The sequence below is a fragment of the Oncorhynchus keta genome, chromosome 18 (genome assembly GCF_023373465.1).
Source record: "Oncorhynchus keta strain PuntledgeMale-10-30-2019 chromosome 18, Oket_V2, whole genome shotgun sequence".
Classification (NCBI taxonomy): Eukaryota; Metazoa; Chordata; class Actinopteri; order Salmoniformes; family Salmonidae; genus Oncorhynchus; species Oncorhynchus keta.
Window position 1 is genome coordinate 24,024,415 of NC_068438.1, and position 22,732 is coordinate 24,047,146.

Consider the following 22,732-nt stretch of genomic DNA (forward strand, 5'->3'; position numbering starts at 1 on the left):
AGACTGTTCATCAACATCACACACAGACCACGGATCTACTAAAACTCTTCACTTCTTCTGGACACTTCTTCTGGACACCAATAAACTCTGAATACTCATCATTGCACATTCTTTAATTGTGGTTAATGTTAGGATGAACATTCATGTCATGGAAAATTGTCATATCAAATATAAATAATGGAGTGAGTAAACTTGTTGTGATTGTTGTGATTAATTAAACAGAAAATAAGTGTGTTTTGACTGATAATAATCATATTTGGGTTGTATGATTATCATTAATATAACATTTGATCAACTTGTTCAGCAGATTTTTACAAAAGCTTCTTCATTCCTATATATTTCAATGTAAAATGTCTGATTATTCTAGATTACACATCACATGCACAGTATATAACATAAAACGCAACAACGTTATTTGAACTGTGGCAGGTTGAAGACTTTCTCTCAGTCGTTCTCATTTCAGCACAGTCTTTGCTGTGGTTAGCATTCTTAGTGGCAGTACATCCTCCACCCACTCATTTGGAGAGGTCATCATTCGTTCCCATAGAGCTACCTCGTCAGCATTCGAGTCCATCCAATTCACCAACGCCCCATAACTTCTGCCTGTAGGGAGAGATGGAGAGAACCTAGGCTTAGCCAATGAAGTCAATTGAATAAAATGAATGTACAGAACTTGTGTTTCTGTGGAGAAATCTAGAATATAAAATAAAATCATATAATAGAATAGAATAGAATAGTCCATTAGTACCTGTGCCAGGCCCCAGTCTTATACCCCCTAGGAGGTTACTGGCCAGCTTGTCACGGTCCCACACAGTCAGCTCCACGCAGGCCTCCTTCAGGTCCTCCTGTCTGAAGCCATCGTACACCATGGTGTGGTTAAACACCGGCTCCACCGTCCTCCTCAGCACCCGAGTTTTCTGTCGACTCTTTCTGCTCGTGTCCGGGAGCACAAAGCTACAGAGGAGTCAGGCAGTCTCACAAGTCAGGCAATTGTTTCAGAAATATTACATATACCTACAACTATCACCAGCAAAGTAAATGTGAAAGGCTGGAAATTGAGGCTAAGGGGATATGTCTTATGATAGGCCTCCACATTTTCTGTTCTCCCCAGATGCTGTAGTTGTCCTTGATCATATTGAGCAATTCATACATTTCAAATGTTGATATTATTTACGGCATGTGTTGTACGTACCACTTGACATATGGGTTGATGGTGGCCCCTCTGATGAGGGGAAGGTTCTTGCAGTCTTTCATCCAAATATGAACCTCACCTTTGTTAGAGGGGGGATCCTTTCCTGGGCCTAGTGGTTATAATCAAGCGTGATTCAGTGAACTTGTGTACACTGTATCTTTCTGTTGCACAAAATTGATATTTAACTATATGGTAACTAGTTACCGAAAGCAACACATTTTCTTCATAAAATATAACCTTTCTATTTAATAAATTGCTTATAGACACTGGTGATGGTTAAGACATGTGAGGCGTGCAGACTCTTACTGTGGGAGACTTGAGGCAGGAAGCGTATGGCCAGTTTCATCTCCCCTCTGTAATCTGAAGGCTGCAGACTGGAGGTGGGCTGAGGAGACCAGGCCGCCAGCACAGAGAGTAACAGTGAGAACACTCTAATTTACTAAATAGCACCACCACCTTACTGGACACACTCCAAACTATACTAACACCTCCACAACCCACTGTCATGTCACACAATTCTATTTTATTTTATTTAACCTTTATTTAATTAGGCAAGTCAGTTAAGAACAAATTATTATTTACAATGACGGCCAACAATGCTTACATGCACAGCATGTCATGTCACACAATGCTAACAGGCACAGCCATTTAAATAAATAGCAAAAGCATAGAGATGGATTTCAGTCTTGGATGAATGTTTTGGCACAGTACTGAGACCATTACACAGACAAAGCAGGTGTAACGTTGTCTCACCCTGGATTTCAGAGCTAAGTAGTTCATCTGGGTGTGGTCAAAGTCCCATTTGGACAGGTCCACATCCACCTCACCCAGAAAACTGTTCCTGCCAAAGGTGTCGTGGTGCCAGACAGAGAGAATGAGGGTCTGAGTTCGGAGGTGCTCCATACGAAGCCGATACTGATAAAGGAACAGGAAATACTTTTTGTTAAAAGCACTTTATGTCAGACCTGATGTACATGTAATGATACATTTCTCTATTCAATTTAAATTATATATAGTTTTTAGAAACTCTCGTACTCTGAGGAGCTCGTTGAAAATGGGGTTGAGAGTCTTCTTCTTCACAGATGTTTTCCTCTTCCCTATATTGGCTTTGTCAGGTACCAGGTAACTTTTAACATACCTACAACAAGAAACACAAGACTCATACACACAAAGCACCATGTATTTCAGCAGTGTCCAATCAATCATGGAGGAGTAAATAAGAAAGCAAGGCTATATAAACGCAGCAAAAAAATAAACGCCCTCTCACTGTCAACTGAGTTTTTGTTCAGCAAACTTAACATCTGTAAATATTTGTATGAGCATAACAAGATTCAACAACTGAGACATAAACTGAACAAGTTCCACAGACATGTGACTAACAGAAATTCAATAATGTGTCCCTGAACAAAGGGGGGGTCAAAATAAAAAGTAACAGTCAGTATTTGGTGTGGCCACCAGCTGTATTAAGTACTGCAGTGCATCTCCTCCTAATGGACTGCACCAGACCTGCCAGTTCTTGCTATGAGATGTTACCCCACTCTTCCACCAAGGCACCTGCAAGTACCCAGACATTTCTGGGGGGAATGGCCCTAGTCCTCACCCTCCGATCCAACAGGTCCCAGACGTGCTCAATGGGATTGAGACCCGGGCTCTTCGCTGGCAATGGCAGAACACATTCCTGTCTTGCAGGAAATCAGCAGTATGGTTGGTGGCACTGTCATGCTGGAGGGTAATGTCAGGATGAGCCTGCAGGAAGGGTACCACATGAGGGAGGAGGATGTCTTCCCCGTAACGCACAGCATTGAGATTGCCTGCAATGACAACAAGCTCAGTCCGATGATGCTGTGACCCTCCAACTCCAAATCGATCCCGCTCCAGAGTACAGGCCTCTGTGTAACGCTCATTCCTTCGACGATAAACGCAAATCCGACCATCACCCTCGGTGAGACAAAACCGTGACTCGTCAGTGAAGAGCACTTTTCTGCCAGTCCTGTCTGGTCCAGCGACGGTGGGTTTGTGCCCATAGGCAACGTTGTTGCCGGTGATGTCTGGTGAGGACCTGCCTTACAACAGGCCTACAAGCCCTCAGTACAGCCTCTCTCAGCTTATTCCTGGTGTAACTCGGGCAGTTGTTGTTGCCATCCTGTACCTGTCCCACAGGTATGATGTTCAGAAGTACCAATCCTGTGCAGGTGTTGTTTCACGTGGTCTGCCACTGCGAGGATAATCAGCTGTCCGTCTTGTCTCCCTGTGTCTTAGGCGTCTCACAATCCGGACATTGCAATTTATTGCCCTGGACACATTTGCAGTCCTCATGCCTCCTTGCAGCATGCCTAAGGCACGTTCACGCAGATGGGCAAGGACACTGGGCATCTTTCTTTTGGTATTTTTCACAGTCAGTTGAAAGGCCTCTTTAGTGTCCTAAGTTTTCATAACTGTGACCATAATTGCCTACAGTCTGTAAGCTGTTAGTGTCTTAACGACCGCTCCACAGGTGCATGTTCATTAATTGTTTATGGTTCATTGAACAAGCATAGGAAACAGTGTATAAACCCTTTACAATGAAGATCTGTGAAATTATTTTGATTTTTACAAATTATCTTTGAAAGACAGGGTCCTGAAAACAGGGGAAGGGGCCTCGTATAATAGTTGGCACTGTACTCACGGGTCAGAGCGGCCCCTCTTAGGGTCGACGGCGGCCAGGTCTCGGCATTGAGCCACGAAGATGTGGAACTCCCTGAGCTTCTGAACGTAGTTGATGGAGAACTGGATGTTCCCCTGCACCTCCACACCTCCATAGTCCCCACTGTACATGGTCATCACACTGCCACTCAGCTAACACACACACACACACACACACACACACACACACACACACACACACACACACACACACACACACAGACACACACACACACACACACACACACACACACACACACACACACACACACACACACACACACACACACACAGTTAAAACCTTCTAAACAGTTTACATAAAACCTTAGCCTTTCAGGCAGTTCTCATTAATATCATGGTGTGAAAAACTATAAAATGTGTGGTTAATGGGACAATTAAAAGATTTAATAAGACTGTTAATATTGTATAATCATGATAGTTGCCAATAGAAAATGCCAGCTAAGTTTGGTTAGGCAGAACATGTGCGTGCTTTGAATGTGAACAGTGGTTGCGTGTTAGCAGAGCATGCGTGAAGTGAACATACAGAGGACACAGATGCCATGCCAGAGGAGCTGCTGAGGTTAGTCATAGATCTGCCCGTCTTCTGCCTGCCTCCATGGTAACTGTCTTCAGAGGCGGAGTCAGTTTCTCTGCAATCACTCTAGAATACAGACAGCATCGCTAGAATGCCCCGTGCACAAACAGACATACAGTGTTCTTTGACCTAAAGAGCTCGCATGGAATAAAGATGTTGTGGCTTTACCTCGTTCTGCAGGAACGAGGGAACAGACTTGCTCATCTTCTTCAAATGTTCAGGGTCAGAGTAGAGGGATGAGGAGGGAGAGGGGATGGTGGATGCTGAGGGAGGACAGAACAGAGAGAAGGATGAGAGGCTAAAGGTTCCATAATACTCTCATAACCTTATTACAGATCACTTACTGTAGCTATTGAATTACCCAGCAATGCTAGCATTCTACAACACAGAATAAAAAGCCTGTATTCTATATTATATTTGGTATAAACTGTCTAACCCAATATCGACCCAAAGGCTAGTTACATTTCCAAGAAAAGTACAAAACAATTATTAACCATCACTGCTTCGCCTGAGGACATCAAGGGGAGCCAGTCTTCTTTCTTGTCCTGTTGGGAATTATGTAAAACATAGACAACATTCTGTTTTCATCCCAACATGCATTAATTCTGGTATCTGGGCCAACCTGACAGCACCACTATAATGCTGGTATAGTGGTTGAGGAGACAAGGGACATTTCTCACGTGGTGGCATGGATGCTGTGATATCCTCAAGACTTTTGGCCAGATTTTGTGAGCGGGCCTGAGCTCTTTTCAATGCCTTCTGTATAGGGTCTTGATCCTCATCATTATTTTCACCTAAAACATCAGACATTAGAGAAATAGTTGCTCATACTGTACATGTAGATACCTTCAACAAAGACCACACATAGACATGTTTAAAAAACATTATATGTGGCCTCTTTACACTGATAATTTACAAGGAGTATATAAAACATTAAGAGCACCTTCCTAATATTGAGTTGCAACCCCTCCTGCCCCCTCCCCCCTTTTACCATCCGAACAGCCTCAATTTATTGGGGCATGGACTTTACAAAAGTGCCATTCACCCTCCGAATGCCACACAAACACAATTCATGTCAAAATTGTCTCAAGGCTTAAACATCCTTCTTTATCCTGCCTCGTCACCTTCATCTACACTGATTGAAGTGGATTTAACAAGTGACATCAATAAGGGATCATAGATTTCAACTGGATTCACCTAGTTAGTCTATGTCATGGAAAGACCAAGTGTTCATAATGTTTTGTACACTCAGTGTATGTAGTCTGTTGTTTACAGATAGCCAAAGTGTCTCTAGAGTTAAGTTGGAAGAGAGAAATATGTTTGAAGTTGTAGAATTTTTTTTTTTACTGGCTATATTATATCATTACTCATAAAAGTAAACTCCGGAATGTATCCTGGAGAGGAATGCCTAACTCAAACAAAGCTAAACTTGGCTACTTAGTTGCTGGCTCTATCAGAGCACTATGTGATGTCAATAAAGTTACAAAAGAGTATCGTCCAACCCACAAATGAAACACAGGCAGCTGATTCCCTGCACACACTCTATTTACAATGAAACAGATAGGACACTGCATCCTGGATGCTGCCTGATCTAGAAAAACATCTATCAGAAGATTACTTCACAGGGAACCCAGATAAACAAATAACTATTATATGTTTTCATGATATTTCACAGGTCACATAACACTTGTACTAAAACAACAGGGCGCTACCGTATTGATCATCAAAACTCACGGTTTGAACTGGTCCTGGAGTTGGACCAAGATTCAGACGCGCTACTCGATGCTATTTCAGATGCACTTAATGATGACTCCCGTCCAGTGTCAGTGCTGCCCTGGTTTGACCAGAGGGCCAGGGGCCGCTGGGTTATCTTGCTGCTCCTCCTACTGTAGCGTTCCTCTGAGTCCACAAGGGTGCTGGATCTGACAAGCCCCCCACTCAGGTCAAGTTCAGCCGCAGGCGGGCCTGCTGCCGGGGCCAGAGCAGTGTGGACGCTGGTCTCTGAAAACTCCAGATAGGGGTAGTCTTTAGGAACAAAGACCCGAGTGCGAGGGGTCAGAGATTCAGACTCGTCCAATGATTTTGAGGACCTCCTTGGACCAGGAGGAGCGTGCTTGTCACCACTCTGTCGTCTACCCTGTGTTTTCTTGGGCTGGACATGACTAATATCCAGTGTCTTTTCAGGGTACAACATAGAAGTTTGGGCCTGTTCCTCATTCATGTCTAATGTGTACATACTGGTGGCGCGCTGAAGTGAACTTGCACGTCCACTTCCACTTGAGTTTCCAAAACTGTCTTTTCTAGCTTTATGAGACCGAGATTCCTTTCCTGAGGTGCTTTGGGGCTTCGGGGCCTTTTTATCTTTGGTGAAGTCCCGTTCTGAGCCCCTTGTGACCTGGGGGACACCAGGGGCTCTTTGCTGCGCTGACTCTATGGTGATATGAGGTGGGAAGTTGGGTTTAGTGTCAATCATAGCTCCTGATCCCACCTCAACTGATCTAGACTTTGACTGGTGCTCTTTAGTGTCAATCATAGCTCCTGAACCCAGTTCAATCGATTTAGACCTTGACTGGTGCTCCCCATCTTTGTTCCCCCTGACTAAAGATGGTAGAGGAGATGGAGAAGATGGTGAAGAAGGTGAAGATGTTTTCTTGAGCTGGCTCTCATCCAAAGGTAGTGTAGCACTGACCTTTTGTGGCGGGCTGGGGGCAGATTTGCTGTAGAAATCAGGGTCAACACATTGCTTTAACTCCAGTATTGAGTTCTGGGCATCCATTGGCTCCTTATTTTTGGGGCTTTTGAGTTCGTCAGAAGAGATCGGCCCTCTGTTATTCGAAGTGGCCTCACCCCAGAAGTTGCAGAGATTCTTAAACTGTGAGCGTTTTGCACCGAGGCTTGGGGACGACCTCTCCAGTCTCTGATCCATCGTGAAGACTGTGAAATTCTGTATTCTTCTGTCAGAGGAAAGGTTGGAATCCCCTTCATGGTCGCCGTCAGATTCGTTGCAGATTGACCTCAGGTCAAACTCAGACTTGGTGTACCTTTTATTCAGCTTTTCTATGGCTGATGATGGAATTTGAGTCACGCTGGCGTCGCCTGCTTCCTTTGATTTACCCGCGTAAAATATAGGCCTGTTCTTCTCCGGCTCCCAGAAGGACTTGAGCTGCTTTATACGGTATGCTTTGCTGTCCTGTTGAGGGGGAACCTGTTTCAGGGTGTGTGGGCTATTTCCTTGATCTTTAATGGTGTGGCCTTGTTTTTTAGTGGACACACTTGACTGTACATTGACATTGCTTTGCTGAGTTTTGGGGGATAACTGTTCACTTTCTTTTCCAACCTTGTGTCTAAACTTCTCAGAGTCTAGGCTGTTTGTAGGCTGGGAGAGTAGTTCAGGCAGTGGGCTGGGACTGGCCCTGGATGGCATTTCAGATTGGGGTTTTGGTATGGCAGGTGAGAGCTTCACAGGCTGAGGGTTGACTGTGGGCTGGATGAGCAATTCAGGCTGAGGACTGAGTGTTGATGGGGAGAATCTCTGATGTTCTGGGCTGAGTCTGGACTGGGACAGCGTGTCAGGCTGAGGATGGAGTCTACTTAGGTAGAGTATTTCTGCCTGTGAGCTTCTTCTGTCTACTGTCATTGGGGATCTTCTGAGATCTTCTTCTGTTAAAGTCAAATTGTCCTCCTCACTTTGAGCCCCATGAGTGTAGCTATCATCCCAGGTTGGCAGTGTACGTATCTCTATAGAGGGAGCAATAACAACACTGTTTTGGGGTCTGTATACCTCCTGTTTGTAAGAGTTAACACTCGGCTGAACACTTCTCATATCTCGACTAGCAGTGCTGTGTTGAGTATCTAGGTTTAACTGTTCATCTCCTTTTTCATCCCTGAGATTCTTCCTCAAAGACCCCTCCACACCGTTCGACTCTGGGACAGGAACAGTTCTATGAGACTTCTCTGCTAGTGCTCTCTTTTTCTCTTTCTCCATTGGTTTCTGTCTTTTATCAATGATTGATCTACTGATGAGTATCTTGGGCCCAGTGTTGCCCTTCTCCCAGAAGGACTTCAGGTGGGTGATTTTGGGTGGTTGGTTCTCATCTTGGACCTCTTTCTGTTTGACTTCTTGTGTTGCGACCTGTGGTCCAACAGCCTTGGCTGGAGGGCCACTGACCTTCTTCACATTCTCTTGCCTATCTATCACATCCTCTTCTCTATCTAACATCACTTGCTTGAACTCCTTCCAATATGCTGCTCTCAGCCCCTCAGACTTGAGCTGGTATGATCTTAATGTATTCAAAGGTGACTGGTCCGTAGGTTGATCCATAGAGGATTCCGACTGAGATCCATCCTTTACCTCTGGTGTTAAACACACTGACACTCCTCCTCCAATACTTTGCATATACAGGCTGGGGTCAACATGTAGGAGCTTTCTCTTCACCTTAGGAGCTTTCCTCTCCGTCTGCTGAGACCTGCTCTCAAAGGTAGGCCGGTCATCTGTATCTGTTTTCACAGAGTTAATCACGTCTTCCTCCATGTTTGGTTGATCGCTCTCAGTCTTCAGCCAGTCGTTGCTGTCTGTGCTGCGGCTGAACCACTCTAAGACTTTAGAAATGGAGTCGCCCTGCTCCGCTGTGGGCTGGGGACTACGAGGGGCTGATTTAGAGGCAGGTTTGGGGTTTACTGTTTTTTTATGAACATGCTTATCAGGCTTATCCCCAGAGTTATGGAGATCATGATGTTTCCATTGATCTGAAGAAAGAAAAAGTTCATAAAAGTGTTATGATGCATGAAAAAATAAGCTGAAGAACTAAAGATTAGACATTTCAACAGTGGTCTAAAAATACCCTCCATTGATTGATCACGTTCATGTATAACAATACCCTTGGGCCAAGAACTTTAATGAATTTGAATTCATTTTCACACTGGTTTTAAATTGTAGTGTGGGCTCCATGAATTTTCACTTTCTGTCTTTGGACTTACCCACAGTGGTTGGAGGCAGACTAGGGTCCTCCTGTCTGATTGCGGTGTCCACATTGCGGGTTTTTATCACCTCCTTGTCCTGCATCTCAATGAGTTGAAAGGCTGCATGCTGTGAAGGCTGGTGGTGAGTAGGGGCTGTTAGTTCTGAGCTCGGAGAGAGTGGTATGGACAGAGGTTTTGAAAATGGACCATCAGACCTCTCTCTGCCCTGAGGAGGACCCTCACTGACAAACTCTCTCTGGATGAGACCATCGCTACCTTCACTCTTCTGATGACCTGTGTAGGATGTATCTGTGTGTCTGTCATTATCAGAGTGTGTGGCTGGTCTAAGGTTCAACAGTCGGAAAGGCTTTGGCTCACTCAAGGGCCTCAAGGGAACTTTGGAACTCTCAGTTTCCCTAAGATGAGAGGGGGTTCTCACTAGGTGTCTGACAAGTGAGTTATCTGAGGGCTCTGCTCTCCTCTCTCTTTCATGGGCCTCTTTCGCTCTCTCAAAATCAGTATTGGCGGAGACTAGGGTTAAAGGCTTCAGTGGCTTGTGGGAGTGGTGACTCAAAGTATTCAGTTGTTGACTGGAGGGAGATACTGGAGTTGCATTGTTCTGTAACTCAGAGATGGGAGTTGGATACATTTTCTGTGACTGAACGTCCAAAGCCCCCTGGCTAGACTGGTTTGAGCCACAGCTGGAGCCATGTTGGAGACTTCCCTGAGAGGCAGGGGCGATGACCTTTGACCCAGCTGGATGACCCTGCAGCCCAGGAATGGAGACATCACTGCCCGTGAGAGAGCTCTGCGAGTGCCGGGAGAGGATGGTTATTTTCTTGGGCACGGGCCTGAATCCTAGAGAGGACTCCTCGGAGGTGGCAGAGCCTGCTGAGTTGTGACTGGTGGAGTCTGCTGTCATGAGAATGATCAGGGGAGATAAGGGCTCTGTGTGTGTGAGAACACAATGGTAGAACATGAGGAGATGTGATACTGTGATAAATTATTTGCATGTCACAGGCCTGGTTAGCATCAGTATCACCTTACTCCAGATGTATGATCTTAATTTTACCTATATTGCCACATCAAAAATAATCCAGCAGCAACAGGATTTGAACATTTAATCCATAATGTTGCTTGGTCATGATTATGCTATTAGCTAGCCAAAAGTAGGCTAAATGAAAACTGCAATACTGTTAATATAGCCATGTGTTTTTTGTGAATTTATGCAAAATTACGAAGCTCATCTTCAGTGCAGGAACATTCTCAGCAAATTATTATCAAATTATGATCAAATTAAGATCCTACATCTGTAAAGCACTATTGTGATCCAGCCAAAAATTGTTCTCACAATATCCTGAAAGATGATGTTATTCAATTTGACTCAACCTCCTATTCTTCAATGTACCATAATGCTTGATTGTGGTCCTTCTGTAGCTCAGTTGGTAGAGCATGGCGCTTGTAACGCCAGGGTAGTGGGTTCGATCCCCGGGACCACCCATACGTAGAATGTATGCACACATGACTGTAAGTCGCTTTGGATAAAAGCGTCAGCTAAATGCCATATATTATTATATTATTATATAAAAAGGTATATGCACTGCACTCGAACCTGCTTCAGATGCTTTCTCAGTCTCTTGATTTCCATTGGACTGTTTTTCTGTCTTCTCTACCTCTAGAATAAGGGATGCTCGATTGAAAGGATTGTGCCTTGGCTGGAATGAGAAGAGAAGAAAATATATATTTCACTATATTTCACAATACTCTAAAAGTCATACTGTGATATGATGATTGGAAAAACAGAAAAAAATCAGAACAGCATGAAAATACTTTGTTTGTTTATTCTGTTCATGCTTCACATATATTCTCTGCAAATGAAATCTCACCTACCCTTCCCGGGGACTGCACAACTGAATTCAGCCTCTCTTTCTCTGCATCTGATACATTGAGGCTTTTGCTGCAAAGGAGACAGAATGATCACTATCAGAATAGAATAGGAATTTGGGTTTATACTATAGATGAGTAGCCCTCAGAGCACCAGGATAAAAAAAAAATTAAACGTTTTTAATTCACTTTTATTTAAGTAGGCAAGTCAGTTAAGAACAAATTCTTATTTACAATGACGGCCTACCCCAGCCAAACCCTCTCCTAACCCGGACAGCGCTGGGCCAATTGTGCGCCGCCCTATGGGACTCCCGATTACGGCCGGTTGTGATACAGCCCGGTATCAAACCAGGGTCTGTAGTGGCAGCTCTAGCACTGCGCCACTCGGGAGCCCAGATACACTCTACTGGATGTCAAATCAGATGGACATTGGAGACCACTGTTACACTGTGGCCTTGTAAGGAAAGGGCTTAGTATCTGCACTTCCTCATACAATTCCTGAGCACCTCTGTGACCGGCTGTTCAGTGAACAAGCCTCCTGCATAACTGATGCCTGCTCACATGTGATTCATTGTGACATCAAAGGGAGGCAGGGCTGTGGAAGAGTCGACTCACCTAGAGATCTGGCTGCTGCCCGCTGGGAGTCAGGGAGGTCAACACAGCCCATATGACCTCATGCACAGCATGCCAAACACACCAAGCTTCACTACAAGACTTATAGAAAGCTTCACTTTGTATTTACTTTAGGAAGTGATGTAAGTTATAATACAAGTGACTGGGCAGAGAATAATACTGGCACGTTTACCTGAACATTAACAGCCACACATAAAATTACAGGCCTCTCTAGTTGAATTACTTGCTTCTCAAAAGAATAACTTTTTGTAGCATTCCCATACTGACTGGCTCCTAGCCTCGTGAGACCACATCCTGTAAATATAATAGAGCAGATAGATTCCATGAAAGCGTGAGCACCACCTATGTTGACTCAAATTGAGATTGAGTCACACCGAAGACACACACACGTGCATCCCTGCGCGCACACACACACACACACACACACACACACACACACACACACACACACACACACACACACACACACACACACACACACACACACACACACACACACACACACACACACACACACACACACACCACAGGTCTCACTCTGTGCAGGCAAGTGCTATGATTGATCACTCATGCTGAACTGCTATACTGACCTGTCCTCAAGGCATGGTTATGAGACTGGGTAGAGTAATGGGGTACAGCAGAGAGAGGGATGGGTTAGGAAGGAGGATGGAGGGGTGGGAGGAGGAGTGCAGTGGAGCAGTGGATCACCTGTTCTTCTGGGGCTGTGTTGGCTGTGTTGGTGCCTCCAGGAGCCTGGCAGGTTTTGGAGGGGGGGTGATGTCTGAGACTTTACCGCTGACTGCTCTGGGTCTGGAAAGAAACCCATCTGCAGGGCAGACAGACATACAGATACAGACAGACAGACAGACAGACAGACAGACAGACAGACAGACAGACAGACAGACAGACAGACAGACAGACAGACAGACAGACAGACAGACAGGGAATACAGTAAGTGCTTACAGTATACTCTCTATAAACTCAATAACCCATGTCTGCTGATGATCTGAACATACTGTACAAACCCGATAGCATAAACTTGACATATTAATACAACGTTTAGCACTTTTTAATGTATTTTTATTTCACCTTTATTTAACCAGGTAGGCTAGTTGAGAACAAGTTCTCATTTACAACTGCCACCTGGCCAAGATAAAGCGAAGCAATTCGACACATACAACAACACAGAGTTACACATGGAATAAACAAAACATACAGTCAATAATACAGTAGAACAAAAGAAAACAAAAAGTCTATATACAGTGAGTGCAAATGAAGTAAGTTAAGGAAATAAATAGGCCATGGTAGCGAAGGAATTACAATATAGCAATTAAACACTGGAATGGTAGATCGGCAGAAGATGAATGTGCAGGTAGAGATACTGTGGTGCAAAGGAGCAAAATAAATAAATAAATACCAGTATGGGGATGAGGTAGGTAGATAAATGGGCTGTTTACAGATAGGCTAAGTACAGGTGCAGTGATCTGTAAACTGTTCTGGCAGCTGGTGCTTAAAGCTAGTGAAGGAGATGTGAGTCTCCAGCTTCAGAGATTTTTGCAATTCGTTCCAGTCATGGGCAGCAGAGAACTGGAAGGAAAAACGACCACAGGAGGAATTGGCTTTGGGGGTGACAAGTGAGATATACCTGCTGGAGCGCGTGTTACGAGTGGGTGCTGCTATGGTTACCAGTGAGCTGAGATAAGGCGGGGCTTTACCTAGCAGAGACTTGTAGATAACCTGTAGCCAGTGGGTTTGGTGACGAGTAAGAAGCGAGGGCCAACCAACGAGAGCGTACAGGTCGCAATGGTGGGTAGTATATGGGGCTTTGGTGACAAAACAGATGGCACTGTGATAGACTGCATCCAGTTTGTTGAGTAGAGTGTTGGAGGCTATTTTAAAGATGACATCACCGAAGTCGAGGATCGGTAGGATGGTCAGTTTTACGAGGGTATGTTTGGTAGCATGAGTGAAGGATGCTTTGTTGCGATATAGGATGCTGATTCTAGATTTAATTTTGGATTGGAGATGCTTAATGTGACTCTGGAAGGAGAGTTTACAGTCTAACCAGATATTTGTAGTTGTCCACCTATTCAAAGCTGTCCAGAGTAGTGATGCTGGACGTGCGAGCAGGTGCGGGCAGCGATCGATTGAAAAGCATGCATTTAGTTTTACTTGCGTTTAAAAGCAGTTGGAGGCCACGGAAGAAGAGGTATATGGCATTGAAGCTCGTCTGGAGGTTAGTTAACACAGTGTCCAAGGAGGGGCCAGAAGTATACAGAATGGTGTCGTCTGCGTAGAGGTGGATCAGAGAATCACCAGCAGCAAGAGCAACATCATTGATGTGTACAGAAAAGAGAGTCGGCCCGAGAATTGAAACCTGTGGTACACCCATAGAGGCTGTCAGAGGTCCAGACAACAGGCCCTCCGATTTGACACACTGAACTCTACCAGAGAAATAGTTGGTAAACCAGGCGAGGCAATCTAAAGTATATAAATATCTCCCTCTCTAACTTTAAGCATCAGCTGTCAGAGCAGCTTACCAATCACTGTAACTGTACACAGCTAGTCTGTAAATAGTACACCTCATCCTCATATTATTACTTACCCTCTTGCACCCCAGTATCTCTACTTGCACATCATCATCTGCACATATATCACTCCAGTATTAATGTTCAATTGTAATTATTTCTGCCTCAAAAGCCTATTTATTGCCTACCTCCCTACTCTTCTACATTTGTACATGTAACAGTATAACTTTAGATCGTCCCCTCGCCCATACCCGGGCGCGAACCAGGGACCCTCTGCACACATCAACAATAGTCACCCACGAAGCATCGTTACCCATCGCTCCACAAAGGTCTCAGAGCAAGTGACGTCACCGATTGAAACGCTATTTAGCGTGCACCACCGCTAACTAGCTAGCTATTTCACATCCGTTACATACACACTGTACATAGATCTTTATATTTTTCTTTTATTGTGCGTTATTGACTGTACGTTTGTTTATGTGTAACTCTTTGTTATTGTTTTTATTGTACTGCTTTGCTTTATCTTGGCCAGGTCACAGTTGTAAATGAGAACTTATCAACTGGCCTACCTGGCTAAAATAAAAAAAATAAAAAATAACATTTAAAAAATATATATATATTTATTTTACTCTGATGTATGGCTTTTTCATTATACTGCAGTATGTGTGAACTGCACACATACTTATCTTGCGTGAGAATGACTTACTGTATGCAGCGCTCAATTAGTGTTTGAACAGTGTTTTTGACCCACCTAAAGAACCTGCTTTCCTCTGCTTCATGGAGGCCAGGATTACTTCGGAGCCATGGATCTTTTCCCGGTGTCTCAGAGACTTGGCCTCGTAAAACCACTCCCCTGTCAGGTACTTGAGCCTGCTGTCCACTGGGGCACTGGTTTTCTGCAGCTGCCTGATGGGAAAAACACACCCAGGTACATCACAGTATACAGGGTATGGTACAGTTACCCATTAAACACATTACATAAGCACAAGAGGTGGAACACAGTTCAGTCAAGGATGTGATTCTGAATAATTACCTTTAGGTAATGCCATTGATTTATTCTGGTTGAGAGACACACTATAGGCTAAACGTTGACGGGAAAGGTATATTTACCACCACATGAGTTAACAATCTAACCCAATGGAACACAATGCAGCGCTTGTGCTAAAGAGTTCACATTCTTTTTGAGGAGAAAACACTTATTTAATTCAATCAATATTAAATGAGGAAAAGCTCAACAATGATTTCTGTTTGAATTAGTTGTTGGTGAGTAAGCAAGATGTTTATTCTGGGGGATTATTTAAGATACTCTTTGAAGAGGTAGGGTTTCAGATGTTTATTCTGGGGGATTATTTAAAATACTCTTTGAAGAGGTAGGGTTTCAGATTTTTATTCTGGGAGATTATTTAAAATACTCTTTGAAGAGGTAAAGGTTCAGATGTTTATTCTGGGGGATTATTTAAGATACTCTTTGAAGAGGTAGGGTTTCAGATGTTTATTCTGGGGGATTATTTAAGATACTCTTTGAAGAGGTCGGGTTTCAGATGTTGTCGGAACATGGGCAGGGACTCTGCTGTCCTAGCTTCAGGAGGAAGCTGGTCCCACCATTGGGGTGCCAGGACAGAGAAGAGTTTGACTGGGATGAGTGAGAGCTGCCATCCTGTAGGGGTGGAGCATTCTGGATAAGTTGCAGGGGTTTGATGGCACAAGTGGGGAGTCCAGTCAACCTCGAGTTACAGTAGTCCAGACGGGAAATTACAAGTGCCAGGATTAGGACCTGCGCCACTTCCTGTGGGAGGTAAGGTCGTACTCTACGGATGTTGTAGAGCATGAACCTTCTACCAACTCGACTCCTCTGATGTCAAAAACTACAACCGGTATCTATTCTTTGGGGTGGCAGGCAGCCTAGTGGTTAGAGCGTTGGGCCAGTAACCGAAAGGTTGCTAGCTTGAATCCCCGAGCTGACAAGGTACAAAATTGTTGTTCTGCCCCTGAACAAGGCAGTTAACGAACTGCTCCTAGGTCGTCATTGTAAATAAGAATTTGTTCTTAACTGACTTGCCTAGTTAAATGAAATAAAAAAACCTGCAGGAGTGAGTCACTGCTTTGATGTTTGCAGAGAACAACAGGGTGTTTTCCAGGGTCACACCAAGGTTCTTTGCACTCTGGGAGGGGGACACCGTGGAGCTGTCAACTGTGATAGAGAGGTCTTTGAGCGGGAGAAGGAAGAGCTCGAGGTGGTGGGCTGACATCCAAGCTGAGATATCTGCCAGGCTTGCAGAGATGCATGAATGGGGCTATCCTCATTCTGTGTCATCCGCATAGTAAAGATAGGAGAGACCTTGTGAGGATATGATGGAGCCGAGTGACTTGGTGTAGATAGAGAAGAGGGCCTAGAACTGAGCCCTGGGGGAAACTAGTAGTGAGAGATATGTGGTGTAGACAGAGATCCTCTCCACGTGACCTGGTAGTAGTGGCTTCCAGGTAGGATGAAATACAAAAGTGTGCAGAGCCTGAGATGCCCATCCTTGAGAGGAGGATCTGATTGTTTATGTTGTCGAAGACAGCGGATAGATCAAGGGGGATGAGAACAGAGGAGAGAGAGTCAGATTTCGCAGAGCGGACAGCCTACGTGACACAGAGAAGACTAGTCTGGTTGAGTGACCCGTCTTGAAGCCTGAGTAAAGAAGATCGTTCTGAGAGAGATAGCGAGAGAGTTGGTCAGAGACAGCACGGTCAAGTGTTTTGGAAAGAAAAGAAAGAAGTGATACCAGTTGTAGTTTTTGAATCAGAGTCGTCGAGTGTTGGTTTCTTGAGGAGGGGGAACGACTTGGGACATTTTGACGTCAGAGTGGATGCAGCCAGTGGTCAAGGGTGAGTTGATGAGGGAAGTGAGAAGTTCTCCAGAGATGGGGTCGAGGACTCGCAGGATTTCATCTTGAGAGAGAGTGGGAGTGAGACCAGTGGACTCAATAGGCTGAATGAATGAGGAGCTGATGTCGTCAACCTTCTTTTCAAAGTGATTGACAAAGTAGTCCACAGAAAGGGAGGAGGGAGTGTGTGGCGGATTAAGAAGGGAGGGGAGGGTGGAAAAGAGAAGGTAAACAACCCTGGTCATGTGAAAGAGGGGTGCTTCTACACCTGCATTGCTTGCTGTTTGGGGTTTTAGGCTGGGTTTCTGTACAGCACTTTGCGATATCAGCTGATGTACGAAGGGCTATATAAATACATTTGATTTGAAATTTGATTTGGGTAGCACATTAATACATACGATTGGTGTTAATCCTTTTACACTAAGGCCATGGCTGAACACAGACAAGTCAACCATACAGAGTCAGTCTCCAGTCTTCTACTGTTAGAAATAGACTTGCCTAGCCAACTCCATTACAGAATCAAAATGAATAGGCCTTTGTTTCTCAACTTTTTTCTCACTGTGGAACTGCTTTGACAAGAAGGCTTAAGACTAAGCTAATTTAAGACCCAGTTCTCCTTAGTTGGCACATCTGAATGTGTAATGACATGACAAGAAATTCTAAGACTGTCTGAGTATACATCAACATGACGTTGTTTATGTAGTGGATGTGCCTCAAGATTCCATGGTTAAACGCAGTGAGGTGTATCTCTGTGTTCTACCTCTAAGGGTATCTATTTCAGACCATTGAGCCTGCATTTTTCTCTCCCACGTGGTTCTGTAAAGTTGAATCGGAGGGTTAATCTAATTGCTTATCTCACATTGAGGCCTCTCTGTGGTGGAGGCTGTGTCCATATCTGGCTGAGTTGTTATTATATTACAGACAGACGAACATCACTTCACCAGCCTTTTTACCTCTCCCACACAGGTGGGGTGTGGTTGACAGAGAAACCACTCTCCTCATAGAATGAAAGGGAACGAATAGGCACTAAAAAAATACAACAATATTGAATACATTACATTATCTAAAACAATATAGCATATTTACATGCAATACACAAAGCATGTATTTGATTACATAACTATAATTTCAGCTAGAGGGTGGAGAGGCTAAGTGGGGCAACACTAATGTTTTATCAAAATATGTGGAAACTAGGAAATACACTAATGACACAGTCGTGGTTCAGAGCTGTGAGAATAGGGCTATCACAAACTCACTTGATCCTCTCCTCCTCTGCTTTCTTCAGCTCTTCATCTCTCTTCAGCACAGTCATGATCATCGACTGTTCCTCCTCCGTCAGATGGCTCAGGTCTATCATGGTGACTCAGGTTCTCTCTCACCAGGGCTGGTGTGGAAAGGGCTTGGAGTTGGGCCCTGAGGCCTGTTGAGGCAGTCAGTGATGGGATGTGATGGGCAGCGTCTGTCTCTAAGCTCGGAGCTCCAGAGGCATCGCTCGGGTAGCTGGCACCTGCAGAGTTGATAAGAATATTCAAGGTGTGAGCTCCTGGAGGCTTTGTTTTCATCTTCCCATAATTCACACACATTGCTCATCATAGTAAAACAGTGCCTCTAAGCAACAACAGACACATGACCAAAGGCTTGAGTATGTGATCATAACATGGCCTTGCTCTTGGGGAAAACATTTCAAAGCAGGTGCTTTTGAACTTATGCTACATTACAGTATAGTATATTTTGTCCTTAGGTAAGGTTGATAAAACTGTTCATGTCAAGGTTAGGCTCTATATGGAGAACGTTGACTGTAAATGAACAGTGAACAGTGAATCATGATGGATCAAACACTAATTTAGTCAATCATGCTGGATCAAACACTAATTCAGTAAATCATGCTGGATCAAACACTAATTCAGTAAATCATGTTGGATCAAACACTAATTCGGTAAATCATGCTGGATCAAACATTAATTCAGTAAATCATGCTGGAACAAACATTAATTCAGTAAATCATGCTGGATCAAACATTAATTCGGTAAATCATGCTGGCTCAAACATTAATTCAGTAAATCATGCTGGAACAAACACTAATTCGGTAAATCGTGCTGGATCAAACACTAATTCAGTAAATCATGCTGGATCAAACACTAATTCAGTAAATCATGCTGGATCAAACACTAATTTGGTAAATCATGCTGGATCAAACACTAATTCAGTAAATAATGCTGGATCAAACATTAATTCAGTAAATCATGTTGGATCAAACACTAATTCAGTAAATCATGCTGGATCAAACACCAATTCAGTAAATCATGCTGGATCAAACACTAATTCGGTAAATCGTGCTGGATCAAACACTAATTCAGTAAATCATGCTGGAACAAACACTAATTCAGTAAGTCATTCTGGATCAAACACTAATTCGGTAAATCATGCTGGATCAAACACTAATTCAGTAAATCATGCTGGATCAAACACTAATTCGGTAAATCATGCTGGTTCAAACATTAATTCAATAAATCATGCTGGAACAAACACTAATTCAGTAAATCATGCTGGATCAAACACTAATTCAGTAAATCATGCTGGAACAAACACTAATTCAGTAAGTCATGCTGGATCAAACACTAATTTGGTAAATCATGCTGGATCAAACACTAATTCAGTAAATCATGCTGGATCAAACACTAATTCGGTAAATCATGCTGGTTCAAACATTAATTCAATAAATCATGCTGGAACAAACACTAATTCAGTAAATCATGCTGGATCAAACACCAATTCAGTAAATCATGCTGGAACAAACACTAATTCAGTAAGTCATGCTGGATCAAACACTAATTTGGTAAATCATGCTGGATCAAACACTAATTCAGTAAATCATGCTGGATCAAACATTAATTCAGTAAATCATGTTAGATCAAACAGTAATTCAGTAAATCATGCTGGATCAAACACTAATTCAGTAAATCATGCTGGATCAAACACTAATTCGGTAAATCATGCTGGATCAAACACTCGTTCAGTAAATCATTTTTTTAAATTGAACTTTTATTTAATTAGGCAAGTCAGTTAATAAGAACAAATTCTTATTTACAATGACAGCCTACACTGGCCAAAACTGGACGACGCTGGGCCAATTGTGCACCACCCTATGGGACTCCCAATCACGGCCGGTTGTGATACAGCCTGGATTCGAACCAGGGTGTCTGTAGTGACGCCTCTAGCACTGAGATGCAGTGCCTTAGACCGCTGTGCCACTTGGGAGCAGAAAACCATGTTGGATCAAACATTATAATTCAGTAAATAATGCTAGATAAAACCTAACTAATTTAAGTTGATGTGATTTGTCTCTGAGGTCACATGGACTAAGTGTACTCTGTATTATTTCATCTCAACTACAAAATACTCTGATGATGCAGTCAGTGGGTGGAGAGTTTAATTCCTGTTCCTGATGTTTCTGAACACCTGGGTGATCAACGCCTTGTTAAATAAATTGCGTACAGTGAGTGAAATAAGGTAGTAATCATGATTTACAGTCATTGAGAAACAAAAGACGATGTTGAGTTAATAGTCAGCTGAAATTAGCATGAATATAATTTGCCATACCTATGCAGGGTGTAATGAAGCCCCAAATAGATTAGGATGTATTCCTTTGTAAACCATCTGACGAATAGGCTGTGTTCACACAGGCAGCCCAATTCTGATATTTTGTTCCATTAAGTGGTCTTCTGACCAAACATCAGAACTTTTTCAGAGCTGATCTGATTAGTCAAAAGTCAAATTATTGAAAACATTATCAGAATTGGGCTGCCTGTGTAAACGCAGCCACAGAATTCCATGTTGAAAACCCTAATTCAAACGTTTCTTTTTTCCTTCTCAATTAAATTCTGCTGACTTACCTTAGTTTAGATGGGTTGCCTACTTTACTTAAATCAATCAATAAAAATCTCTTATAAGATTAGGGTAAACTCTGATATAAATTATGAATCATTTGTCCTCCATTATCAACAGTTAACATATTGTAGTGTCCACTGCCTTAATACAAACCCAGCAACCTTGTGAAGACTTCTGAGTGAAAATTTGTAAGTCGCTCTGGATAAGAGCGTCTGCTAAATGACTTAAATGTAAATGTAAAATGACTTAAAGCTTACAGCTAAACATTTGTCAGATAAAAAGATACATGAATATGGAAGCCTCATATGTGTGCTACCTGGGTTCTGTCCTGTCTCATGGATTTCGACATTGATGTTAGCTATTCACATTATGGTTGCATGTAAAACATTTCATAATTTCATATTGTGGGTGTGAACTGTCAGTAAATCAAAGAGATAGGCTTTAAAAAAAAAGTTTTTATAGTAGCCTAAATAATAGCATAGAACAGTCGATAACCTATAAAATGGAAATGTTTTGTGCAATGTTATGTTTTTGCCTGCTTAATCCGTCTCATAACAATGTTAGTGTAATTGGTTAATTAAATTGCATAGACACATGTCTTCTTCTCAGAAAGAGAAGCCCTAAAGCTGCAGTATCGTAGTCCTCTTTAAAATAAGTTTACATTTGTTGTATGTAGGAAAACAATAAGATCAGCCTCGGAAAGAAAAATAACATTTTATTTATATATTTTAATTGGCACCGGCACATGATGCTGGCTTGAAAAACACCATCCTAAAAAGTAGCCCACATAAAGAATAAGAATTAATACACAGGTCTCTGAAGTCTAAATTCCTTGTATATAATTTCTGACTAACCTTAGGATATGAGGCAGCTCGTAATCATTTTCGTTCACAAGTGTTGGCTTCAGGACAGTGGGGATAGACCGCGATTAAAATGTCTGTGTTAATGTCAATAACTTCAGTTTTATTGTTTCCCAAATGTCATTGTTGGTAAGGCTTCACAGCGCATTCATGTTCTTCCTCATCAGACGTTAAAATCTGAAGAACAATAGATTGATATCTTACTTTGTGACTTTTTGGAGAGACAAATACAGGCCAAACAAAAAAATGTAAATAAAAAGTTTTACCTTGTTTTGGAAACTACCTCTGTCTGTAGAGAAATTCGGACATCCACTGGAGGTAGGTGGTCAGACTCAGGGAGGTGTGTGCTTCCTTCAAACGGGTTAAGTGCCCATAATGACTAGTGGTCACTGTTCAATGCCAGCAGTCAATGTTGATAGCGGCCTATACTGTAGAAACTTTAACAAGTGTATGAAGAGCAAACACCATTGAAAATAAAGTTGTCCAATAAAAATAGTGTTGTTGTATTTTCATACGGGAATCTTAAACGTATGCTAATGTAATCGTATTACACTGCGCCAATGGAAATATGTACAATTGTGTAAAAGGAACACGAACAAGGTGCTAATTTATTATCCGTGTCATGTGGCATATTCCCTGGC

At 43.0% G+C, this 22,732-nt stretch overlaps 1 protein-coding gene across 3 annotated transcripts; it reads right to left on the reverse strand.

The window, feature by feature from the left end:
- Positions 1 to 95: 95 nt before the first annotated feature.
- LOC118397472 (uncharacterized) lies at positions 96 to 22,732 on the reverse strand. Of its 3 annotated transcripts, none has more exons than XM_035792242.2 (19): positions 22,358 to 22,732; positions 18,600 to 18,850; positions 15,225 to 15,379; positions 12,654 to 12,771; positions 11,319 to 11,385; positions 11,041 to 11,143; positions 9,447 to 10,340; positions 6,204 to 9,215; positions 5,150 to 5,263; positions 4,964 to 5,014; positions 4,638 to 4,732; positions 4,419 to 4,535; positions 3,858 to 4,027; positions 2,228 to 2,330; positions 1,946 to 2,107; positions 1,499 to 1,577; positions 1,193 to 1,301; positions 749 to 954; positions 96 to 603 (listed from the first exon to the last, which is right to left on the reverse strand). In XM_035792242.2, exons 2-19 carry the CDS (start codon positions 18,698 to 18,700, stop codon positions 455 to 457), a joined length of 5,805 nt encoding a protein of 1,934 aa, XP_035648135.2. In that variant the 5' UTR covers positions 18,701 to 18,850; positions 22,358 to 22,732; the 3' UTR covers positions 96 to 454. The 3 variants fall into 3 exon arrangements, with proteins under 3 accessions (XP_035648135.2, XP_035648134.2, XP_052323627.1); XM_035792241.2 differs by having other exon boundaries at positions 9,447 to 10,376; positions 22,358 to 22,731; XM_052467667.1 differs by lacking the exon at positions 22,358 to 22,732 and adding an exon at positions 22,086 to 22,325 and having other exon boundaries at positions 9,447 to 10,376.